Source organism: Oncorhynchus nerka, linkage group LG23, assembly GCF_034236695.1.
Source record: "Oncorhynchus nerka isolate Pitt River linkage group LG23, Oner_Uvic_2.0, whole genome shotgun sequence".
Taxonomy (NCBI): domain Eukaryota; kingdom Metazoa; phylum Chordata; class Actinopteri; order Salmoniformes; family Salmonidae; genus Oncorhynchus; species Oncorhynchus nerka.
This window is the reverse complement of record NC_088418.1, coordinates 56,933,929-56,945,948: the sequence shown is the minus strand read 5'-3', so window position 1 is coordinate 56,945,948 and position 12,020 is coordinate 56,933,929. Positions and strand designations below refer to the sequence as shown.

The 12,020-nt window shown below is 43.9% G+C and overlaps 1 protein-coding gene across 5 annotated transcripts in view; it reads left to right on the top strand.

Annotated features, from left to right (window-relative positions):
- LOC115119208 (membrane-associated guanylate kinase, WW and PDZ domain-containing protein 2-like) overlaps positions 1–12,020 on the top strand; it is a 385,811-nt gene that overhangs the window by 314,025 nt on the left and 59,766 nt on the right. For all 5 annotated transcript variants that reach the window (XM_065008344.1, XM_065008343.1, XM_065008345.1 and 2 more), the window contains 2 exons: positions 8,556–8,613; positions 11,773–11,894. In XM_065008344.1, coding sequence (XP_064864416.1) covers positions 8,556–8,613; positions 11,773–11,894 — 180 coding nt within the window. The remainder of the gene's footprint in view (positions 1–8,555; positions 8,614–11,772; positions 11,895–12,020) is intronic.

Below are 12,020 nucleotides of genomic sequence, written 5' to 3'. Positions count from 1 at the left end.
TTAAACAGTGATTTTTAAAATGGTTGCGTTGATATGGGGAGAAATAAAATACCCTACCTCTGGCTAAAAAGTCATTGCTGGTTTTGAAAATCACCTTTTTTACTTTTAATCCTACCCTGTGATGTCATAGAGAAGCAATTTTGTTTCTTACTTTCAGCATATCTTTTTAACCACAGATCATAGAAATACGCAGTTTTCACATAATGTATTTAGACACTGGTTTGGAGATAATGAATTTCCCAACTTGTTTGAACTACTGATGTGAATCCAAATTCTAGGTTACCTTTGATTTATAGTCACACCTGAGCTCCCCAATCCACTGTGTTTGTTATAGTCTTAGAATTGGGATTCACAATCTGTAGTTCAAACAAGTTGGAAACGCCACGGTGTGCTCATTAACGGTGTGCTCATTAACGGTGTGCTCATTATCGGTGTGCTCATTAACGGTGTGCTCATTAACGGTGTGCTCATTTCCGGGGGCGACAGTGGCGGCGGAGTAAAACCTAGGCCTAAGAGAATACTTTTGCTAACTCCACTCCTTATTTTGAGTGGGTGCAGTTAGGGGTCAGGGGTCAAGTACAGCAGCATAGAAGGGGAACATGTCTGCAGGATTAGTAGTCCAAATGGCCCACCATCTGCTCAGCCCAAAAGACTTCCCTCACTTCCTCCTCCACAGGTTACCATGGAAACTATGATTCCATTAACTTGTCCAGTGATTTTTTTGGGGTCGACATTTAGATAGTTTGCATAGAAAATGGATGTGACAATTGCCCACTGCGGCGCGTTTCCATTTAACTATCTTTTGTCGATAAAAACAGCTGGACGTAATGACGTCCCACCTTAAAAAAGAAACCTGCAGTGTCGATTACAAATGATGTAGTTGAAGTGTTTCCATTACCCTATTAGGCAAATTGCTCATTAATAAATTGCCGACAGTCTGTATGCTCTCCCACCTATCGGTGTCCTGTCGCAGGTAGCTCGCGAAAGCCAGCATGGATGGAATGCAAGAATTGACTCATATTTGCCATATTCGTATAATTCTCATGTGCCAACATATCACCACGGTCTGTGCCATAGTTTAATTTGCACTCCTGTAGATTTTAAATCATTGGACGGTGAAACTTCCATCCAGCCAACCAGAAAAGCAAGGTGATTCAGGCATTCTAGAAAGTCAGAACAATCCTTGTCCTTGCAAAGAAAACATTTATTTTTATATTTGGAAAAAATCTATTTTAGACTGTCGGCACCCCGACCTATGGATCTGATTAATTTGATTCAATGTGATTGTTTTTGAGGACTGCAACAATAGAAATACTATTTATTTATGCCTATTAATAGCCATTGTCAACTTCCCTCCTGGTTATTTTGCTCACAACTCACTGTCAGCCTGTTTACAAATTAGGCCATCTTATGGATTTAGTACAGAAAAATGATTTGTTTGCAAATGCTTGGGCCATGACATCACGGGCCTAGCGTACCTTAAAAAGATTCTGCTATCATAATTTATTGGGAAAACAGTTTCCATCATCATTTGTCGCAATACAGCTACACAAAAAACAAATCCACCCTGTCGAATGGAAACAAATGTTGTCAATCTTTAGAAAATGTCTCCTATATGTGCTGTTTACATTACACGTGTTCCAATCACATTTTTTGCAACATTGCTTTTGTCGAATAAACCTAGGTCAATGGAATGCTGCCTAGTGTAAGGAGAAGGTTTACTGGGAGGTCCTTCAAGGTCTTCTTTCTTAAGACTTGTTTCGGTTTATGACTCTGTTTAAGACGGATACTGTGTGCTGTTGTGACTCAGCTGGACTGGGGCTGTCATGTTAATATACAGTATATCTCAGTGTGTCAGGGTCTATATAGATGTCCTCTGTTCCATATGGCAACCACCTCATCAAGGAAAGAGAATAAACCCAGCAAACCACTTCCTCCTCTTCCTCCTGCTCCCCCTCCTCCTCCTCATTCTCAGCAGCAGTCTGACTGATATTACCTCTGTCTCAGCATGGCGGTGCTATCACTGTGACAACACACACTAGTTCACTAGTTCCCATTTTCCGTTTTCCTTTACTGGCTCCCGTCTTCGTTGCTCTCTCCTCAGTTCATTCCAAAACAATGATGGCTGTTTGGAGAGTGAATCAAGTGAAGTGGAGATTATAGAGAATTGTGGGGGATCAGACCTGGCGAGGCTATTCTAGAAAACACTTCAAATGAGGGCTTCAAAACAGAGGCCTAAGGGCATGACTTTGCTAACTCCAACCCATATTTTGAGTATTGGAATAAGGCCCTTGGGGTGTTTACACACCTGACTCTCAGTGGGAATACCCTGGAGAGATACTCAGCGAGTGGAGGAAGCGGCTGAAGGAAAAAGTTGAGATGTATTGGTCTCCTGTCTAAGCAGGCACCAGTGGGAAGGGGGTGCGACATCAGAGACGAAACAGTCCCATGTGCTGCAGGTGACCTGAATTCACTTCAGCCAGCTCCTCCCCTGAAGAAAGGGAAAGGGAAAGCAGGGGAACATGGGTAACATGGGCTGTTCCTCTCCTCAGACAGAATTAGAAAGGCCAGATGAAATATGCATGAGCATGAGAGCATGAAACTTTACTTCAAAAAGTCCCTCTGTACGAGTGCATTTTAAAGTGTTTTCCTTTAGAGCTGTTCAAACAGGGAGAGAGGAGCGGACAGGAGAGGAGAGGATGGACGAACAGGGAATGAGATCGAGGAGGAGAGAGTGAAAGAAGGGGGAGAACTTAGAGAACCCCCCTGCTGAAAGCAAAATGGAATAAACCAAAGGAACATTTACTGAGGCCTAGCCTACTGATGTCGACAGTTCTCAGACTGCATGGTAAACCCTGTGGGAAAACCCATTGTTTTATTTCAACACTCAGTAGTGGCTGTCTCTTTGCTCTATACCAGTGGTTCCCAAACCTTTTATAGTCCCATACTCCTTCAAACATTCAACCTCCAGCTGCGTCAGCGCACTCTCAAATGTTGTTTTTTCTGTCATTGTAAGCCTGCCACACACACACTATACGATACATTTATTAAACATAAGAATGAGTGTGAGTTTTTGTCACAACCAGGCTCGTGGGAAGTGACAAAAGAGCTCTTATAGGACCACAAATAATAATATAATAATAATCAATCATTTTTGCTCTTTATTTAGCCATCTTACATATAAAACCTTATTTGTTCATCGAAAATGGTGAATAACTCACCACAGGTTAATGAGAAGGGTGTGCTTGAAAGGATGCACATAACTCTGCAATGTTGGATTTTATTGGAGAGAGTCTCAGTCTTACATCATTTTCCACACACAGTCTGTGCCTGTATTTAGTTTTCATGCTAGTGAGGGCCGAGAATCCACTCTCACATAGGCACATGGTTGCAAAGGGCATCAGTGTCTTAACAATGCGATTTGCCAAGGCGGGATACTCTGTGCGCAGCCCAATCCATAAAATTGGCAGTGGCTTCTGATTAAATTACATTTTCACAGAACAGCTTGTTGCAATTTCGACGAGGCTCTCTTGTTCAGATATTGGTAAGTGGACTGGAGGCAGGGCATGAAAGGGATAACGAATCCAGTTGTTTGTGTCATCCGTTTCGGTAAAGTACCTGCGCAATTGCGCACCCAACTAACTCAGGTGCTTTGCTATATTACATTTGAAATTGTCCATAAGCTTGAGTTCATCTGCACACAAAAAATCATACAATGATGGAAAGACCTGTGTGTTGCCCTTGATAATGCAGACAGAGAAGAGCTCCAGCTTCTTAATCATAGCCTCAATTTTGTCCCGCACATTGAATATAGTTGTATGCGTCCTTGTAATCCTAGATTCAGATCATTCAGGTGAGAAAAAACATCACCCAGATAGGACAGTCGTGTGAGAAACTCGTCATCATGCAAGCAGTCAGACAAGTGAAAATTATGGTCAGTAAAGAAAACTTTAAACTCCATTCTTCACGCCTTGCTTTAACAAAGTTAACCATTTTCACTGTAGTGTCCAAAACGTCTTTCAAGCTGTCGGGCATTCCCTTGGCAGCAAGAGCCTCTCGGTGGATGCTGCAGTGTACCCAAGTGGTGTCGGGAGCAACTACTTGCACGCGCGTTACCACTCCACTATGTCTCCCTGTCAGGGCTTTTGCGCCATCAGTACAGATACCAACACATCTTGACCACCAAAGTCCATTTGGTGTCACAAAGCTGTCCAGTACTTTAAAAATATCCCCTCCTGTTGTCCTGGTTTCCAGTGGTTTGCAGAAGAGGATGTCTTCCTTAATTGACCCCCCATAAACGTAACGGACATATACCAGGAGCTGTGCCAGGCCCGTCATGTCTGTTGACTCATCCAGCTGTAAAGCATAGAATTCAATGGCTTGCTTGTATGTGAAGCAGAAATTGTTTCAAAACATCTCCTGCCATGTCACTGATGCGTTGTTTGATGAAGGTATTGTCTATAGTTTTTTTTGGCCTGTTTCCCCAGCATTGTCCCAGCCATTTCTGAGGCAGCAGGAAGAATGAAGTCCTCCACAATAGTATGGGGCTTGCCTGTCCTAGCCACTCGGTAGTTCACCATATAAGACGCTTCTAGCCCCTTCTAATTAATGGTATCTGTTGCTTTTATACATGTCTTACTACTCAAAAGTAATCTTTATTATGTGCAAGAGTGAAGGTTTATCGAGTTGTGAGATAGTACTTTTGCACATATACCACAATGTGGCTGAGGAAAGGCACTACTCCCAATATAAGTGAACCCCAATCAATATAGTTCTCATCATATTTGTGCCTCTTCAATGGTCTATTGTCCCTGTCTGTTGTTCGGTGACTTCCCGGGTAAGGGGGCAGTAGCTCTTCGGCTGCATCAGCTTCACAACTGTCAGTGTCCATGCTAGCTGGGCTAACAACAAAGTTAGAATTACTGATGCTAGCATTGGATGTGCTCGTGGAAGCAGAACAACTTGTGTCGTCAACCGGTGCAGGTGTAGTACTGCTGGTAGTAGCAGCTGGTAGTAGCAGTACTACCAGTAGAGCTGGTATATGTCTCTATGGGCCTTACTAAATGGACTGTTTGAAAATTGACTTTTTAAAATGATTTAAATGCGAATCACATTTTATTTGGTGTACCCCCGACGGCATTGCCAGGGATACGCGTACCCCAGTTTGGGAATACCTGTTCTATACCATTATAATTGTCACTAATGTAAGGTGAATTGACCTGGGACAAGGGATGTACTCTAAAACACTATACCACGTTTAACACTGGAGCTCCTTCAGATGTATCCTTCCTTAGGCTTCCTGGGAGTTGACAGCTCCTCCACAGCAGCGTTTAGACTGTGTGTTGGCCCTATAAAGAGCACAAATTGTTACAGTGACAAAGTGGCCCTTCAGCGCTGCAGGCTAATGGACAGCACAACTCTCTTTCTCTCTGTCTCTCCCAGATCCATGGAATCATTCCTCCCACGCTACTAACTGACAGGGGCTGTGACTGTGCTTAGTGGAGCGAGAGTCTTCTGGAGTTCAGCATTTAGAACACATTTACTGAACACACACATAAACATACTCACCACTGTGTATGTATGTGTGTGTGTGGGGGGGGGGGTTGCGTGCGTGCGTGCGTGCGTGTGTGTGTGTGTGTGTGTGTGTGTGTGTGTGTGTGTGTGTGTGTGTGTGTGTGTGTGTGTGTGTGTGTGTGTGTGTGTGTGTGTGTGTGTGTGTGTGTGTGTGTGTGTGTGCGTGTGTGCGCGCGCGCGCGCATGTTTCTGTGTGTGTTGTATGCATGTGCTCTACACAAGACCTTTTAAGCCAAAAACAGTGACGTTGAAACAAACAGTAGGAATCTAGAGATATTGGCTACCTGCAGTGTGGTGTTGTGTGTATCTCTGAAGCTCTGCTGAAGACACAGACAGACTGCCTGCCTAGCTCTGAAGCTCTGCTGAAGACAGACAGACTGCCTGCCTAGCTCTGAAGCTCTGCTGAAGACAGACAGACTGCCTGCCTAGCTCTGAAGCTCTGCTGAAGACACAGACAGACAGACTGCCTGCCTAGCTCTGAAGCTCTGCTGAAGACACAGACAGACCGACTGCCTGCCTAGCTCTGAAGCTCTGCTGAAGACAGACAGACAGACTGCCTGCCTAGCTCTAAAGCTCAGGTGGTTTTAATAGAAGGGTGTTTCATTAGACGGAGTGGTGCGTGGCAGAAATACATGGCAGGACTTTGATCTGTGTGGTGTTTTTCTGTGTGTGGAGCTCAGTGGAGGTGAGAACATGAACCAGCCTCTTTCATATTTAATGAGTGAAGATGGGGCTAAAGAAGGGAGAGGAGAGGAGCACTGAGAGGAGATATTCCTTAGGGCTGTCAACCAACTCCTAACAGACTCACATATCAGTCACAGCACATGTAGTGAGTGTGTTTTTGTTGCTGGTGGGGGCGGGAAGTGGTGTGTGGTAGTGTGTGTGTGTGGGGGGGGGGCTTCCGTGTGTTGAACAGTGTATGTGTGTGAGTAAAAGGGAGAGACATATGGCTTGTATTGATGTATTGTGACTTACTGTGCATGTGTATGACAATGGAACCAGGGATGTTAATATAAAGGACCATGTGTCTCCAGAAACCTGATATTTCTGAATCATCATGGAGGTCCTGAGAGCCCCATTCTGACTGATGTTTGTGGTTAGGAGATATTATCTCCACTCTCCTGATTAGTCCAGCTCTCTCTCCTCTCCTCTCCTCTCCTCTCTCCTCTCCTCTCCTCTCCTCCTCTCCTCTCCTCTCTCGGATTAGAGCGGCTCTCACTCTGGACCAGTCTCAGTACCACCACACTGGTCACAACCTCATAGTCTTAAATGGAATTAGGCTCAGGCCGGCTGTCAATGCACCAGTCCCCCTGGATCAAACAATTCCCTGATGAAGATGCACAGAGTGATGAAGATGCACACTCTGTAGTGTGAGTCAGCTTTAGCCCAAGTACTAAGCCATATAAATAGTTACTTTCAGCCATATTGAGTGTACCCACGAGTGTTCCAGTAATGTTGATGTGGTGTGAGGGGCTTTACCGTTCTAGTAATTATATTTCTATGGACTCTATATAGAGTCCCTCTATATTGTGAGTTACAAATCAGTTTCACATTGAGTTTTCCTGGTTAGGTCATGAAGTGTCAAGTTGTCTACAGAAATAAAGGAACTTAAAATTAAGAAATTCAACCAAGACAAAAAAGACAAGGCCGAGGACAAAGTCTACTTCTGGAGAAACTCTGATAAAAGAGGTCCTGCTCCTCCCCTCTATGACAGACGCAGGAGGGATGGCGTTCACTTCTATCCTCTCCATCTGACCAACGCTCTACAAACAGCGCCTCATCCGCTTCCAGTGCCAGTTTTTTATCTCTATCATTGAATCTCTTGATCCTCTCCCTGAAAACACTTTGTTAGTTACTTTTGATGTTGAGTCGTTAAACACGAATATTCCACACGAGGGCGGTAATTGAAGCTATGGAACATTATCTTCTGCAACGTGACCCTAATGAACTGCCTTCCAGTACATGCATTATAACATTGTCTGAAATAGTACTCACACACAACTACTTCATGTTTCTAAATGATTTCTTTATTCAGACAAAGGGTACTGCTATGGGATCCCCCATGGCTCCCAACTATGCTAATTTGTATGTGGGTACATGAAGAAACAGTCTATTGTCATCCTCTTTCAATCCTCTCAGTCAATTGTTGTTCTATGGAGAGGTGATGCATACAATGTGGAGGAACACTTGCACCATCAACACCGACATGACTGAAGTTATGACATTCTACGTTCCACTCAAAGGTTTATTTTGGGACCGCGACAGTTGACAGCTACTGTGTTAGATCCACAGTCAGTCTATTCTGAGACCCCACTGTAATGGTGTAATGTGTTCCAGTTAAATATTGTGTGGGCTAAGGGGCCCAGGAGCTATGTACGTGCTCCAGATACAAACATTTAAACTATATCCAAACATCGCTGGCTTCATAACTTTTGTAAATATCAGAATATTTACAAAATAGAAATGATGGCAGGACATGAATATTTAAAATCACCCCAATTCAAACCACTCCATCTATCAGTGTGTTTGGTGTAGTGTGAGAGTTCAGGAGATGATTGGGGTAGACCTGTGGGGCCATATTGACAATGATTAAGTAACCTTTGGTCCGCTGCTTGAGAAACAGCCATTCTCCTTCACACTCGTGAATTTTGGATCTGAATTTTGATTGCAAATGCTGATGGGGTTATCATGTGTCTCTTAAGTTTGTCCAAATGTTTTGACAGTGTTTGCAAGTCTGGAGGCTCATAGACCTCACCAAGTATTCAGTAACTAGCACAGTTACAATAGAGCATAATAAATCATTTTCAGATTTACCATAGTCAATTAAGATTTTATAATTAACCTCAAATCCTCTGTAATAAAGGACCATACAATAATGTTGTGATCAAAATGGCCTGATGAATATATTGTTCTGTGAATCGACATGCTGTCCCCCGGCCTGTTGACTGACTAGTATGTTGTTGTGCTTGTCTCTTCCACAGAGCTGCCGTATGGCTGGGAGAAGATCGATGACCCTATTTACGGAAGTTACTATGTGGAGTAAGTCTGGACCCACTGCTTTAATAATTAATGACTATTTTGATTTCCAGTGTTCCCCCGTGTTATGTTTCCACTGTCCTGTGTTAGTCAGAGTCATTAACGCTGCACAGGGCTGTGGCCAGGAGGCAGAGGGTGGGCTTTTCTGCTGCTCATTTATACCTCTATCTCTGTGTGTCTGTCGCTGTGAATGGGTCAGTGGGTGATTGTTTGTTAGGCATTTGTGAGTGTGTGTGTATGTGTGTCTCTGTGTGAGTGTGTACCTGTGTACCTGTTTACATGCGCAAGTTTATGTGTGTGTGTGTGTGTGTGTGTGTGTGTGTGTGTGTGTGTGCGCCATCTTTGTGCGATGTGGTGCAATGGTGATGTGTCTCTGTCTTCTCCTATTCTGGACGTGTCCTTTCTCCTGCTGGATGCGCACTAGTCCCCCTAGTCCAGGGAGAGGAGGGGACGTCTATTTATAGCCTGGCTGGAGAGGGAGTTTGGCTGGCTGGCCGTGTTCTATTCTCTATCCCCAAGAAAGACTAGAACACTGCACCTGCCTTGCCTACACTCCCTCTCTCCCACTGCCATGTAGAAATCACATATCCCCAGGCAGCCACTGAGCCATTGCACGCACGTACACTAGCACCATACCTGACTCTGCCAAGTCCAATAGTTACAGATGAACTCAGAAGTTTACATACACCTTAGCCAAATACATTTAAACTCAGTTCTTCATAATTCCTGACATTTAATCCTCGTAAGAATTCCCTGTTTTAGGGCAGTTAGGATCACCACTTTATTTTAAGAATGTGAGATGTCAGAATAATAGATTTATTTCAGCTTTTATTTCTTTCATCACATTCCCAGTGGGTCAGAAGTTTACATATACTCAATTAGTATTTGGTAGCATTGCCTTTAAATTGTTTAATTTGGTCCTCCCGGGTGGCGCAGTGGTTAAGGGCCACCAGAGACTCTGGGTTTGCGCCCAGGCTCTGTCGTAACCGGCCGCGACCGGTAGGTCCGTGGGGCGACGCAGAATTGGCCTAGCATCAGGGATATCCTTGTCTCATCGCGCACCAGTGACTCCTGTGGCGGGCCGGGCGGAAGCAGTGTGGCTTGGTTGGGTTGTGTATCGGAGGACGCATGACTTTCGACCTTCGTCTCTCCCGAGCCCGTACGGGAGTTGGAGCGATGAGACAAGATAGTAGCTCCTAACAATTGGATACCACGAAATTGGGGAGAAAAATGGGGTAAAATAAAATAAAAATCGGACAAACGTTTCGGGTAGCCTTCCACAAGCTTCCCACAATAAGTTGGGTGAATTTTGGCCCATTCCTCCTGACAGATCTGGTGTAACTGAGTCATGTTTGTAGGCCTCCTTGCTCGCACACGCTTTTTCAGTTCTGCCCACAAATGTTCTATAGGATTGAGGTCAGGGCTTTGTGATGGCCACTCCAATACCTTGACTTTGTTGTCCTTAAGCCACTTTGCCACAACTTTGGAAGTATGCTTGGGTCATTGTCCATTTGGAAGACCCAATTGCGACCAAGCTTTAACTTTCTGACTGATGTCTTGAGATGTTGCTTCAATATATCCACATAATTTCCCTTCCTCATGATGACATCTATTTTATGAAGTGCACCAGTCCCTCCTGCAGCAAAGCACCCCCACAACATGATGCTGCCACCCCCATGATTCACTGTTGGGATGGTGTTCTTTGGCTTGCAAGCATCCTCCTTTTCCCTCCAAACATAAAGATGGTCATTATGGCAAAACAGTTCAATTTTTGTTTCTTTAGACCAGAGGACATTTATCCAAAAAGTACAATCTTTTTCCCCATGTGCAGTTGCAAACCGTAGTCTGGCTTTTTTATGGGGGTTTTGGAGCAGTGGCTTCTTCCTTGCTAAGGGGCCTTTCAGGTTATGTCGATATAGGACTCATTTTACTGTGGATATAGATACTTTTGTACCTGTTTCCTCCAGCATCTTCACAAAGTCCTTTGCTGTTGTTCTGGGATTGATTTGCACTTTTCGCACCAAAGTACGTTCATCTCTAGGAGACAGAATGTGTCTCCTTCCTGAGCGGTATGACGGCTGCATGGTCCCATGGTGTTTATACTTGCGTACTATTGTTTGTACAGATGAATGTGGTTCCTTCAGGCGTTTGGAAATTACTCCCAAGGATGAACCAGACTTGTGGAGGTCTACATTTTTTTTCTGATGTCTTGGCTGATTTCTTTTGATTTTCCCATGATGTCAAGCAAAGAGGCATTGAGTTTAAAGGTAGGCCTTGAAATACATCCACAGGTACACCTCGAATTAACTCAAATTATGTAATTTAGCCTATCAGAAGCTTCTAAAGCTATGGCATAATTTTCTGGAATTTTCCAAGCTGTTTAAAGGCACAGTCAACTTAGTGGAATTGTGATACAGTGAATTATAAGTGAAACAATCTGTCTGTAAGCAATTGTTAGAAAAATGACTTGTGTCATGCACAAAGTAGATGTCCTAACCGACTTGCCAAAACTAGAGTTTGTTAACAAGAAATTTGTGGAGTGGGTGAAAAACGAGTTTTAATGACTCCAACCTAAGTGTATGTAAACTTCTGACTTCAACTGTATGTCCCACTGCCTGGCTGTACCGTTGAGTTGACCTCATATCTCATGAAGAAACAGAGGGTGTGTAGGCCGGGCAGACGCTGTGCGTACCTACAGAAGCATTATTCCTCCAGTCTCGCACCGTCCAGGAGGGCACATCTAAATGATGATTAATTACTTCCCACTTTCAAAATTACAGTATTTATAATTATCGACTATAATTATCGACTCGCTCCCGAAGACGTACCAAATTAGCACTGACAGAATGTTTTTAGGAAATACACTCAAGGAGACATCTTTTTTTCAGAACCCACTCCAGAAATACTAAATTATTCCTAATGCTGATTACAGGAAGCTGCTGATATCAGTAGAATGGGACCTAATTGGGCATTGGTTCATTTTTTCTTAGCCAAGCCATCCTGCAGCTCCATTACATAATACTAGGGATAGTAAGGCTATTGAATGAATCATCGTAGCACAGCACTGTGCATCCAGCTCTTTACAGAGGGAGAGAGGAAGAGGATGAGGAGGTGGATACTACAGAGAGCACAGTGGAATGTTATACCTTTCTTTCTCTGTAGCCACATAAACAGGCGGACACAGTTTGAGAACCCAGTCTTGGAAGCCAAGAGGAGAGTCCAGCAACACCAGCAAATGCAAGAGCAGGGTCTGTCCTCGCTGCCCCTACCTACTATCTACAGAGGTAAGGCACCCTCTGCCTCTACCCAATGTGTTAAGAGTTTGTGTATGATTCTTGTGTGTAGATGTTTTTAGCTCTAGGGAAATGTCTGTCATCTTTGTGTTTGTGTAATACTCACTCTTCACAACT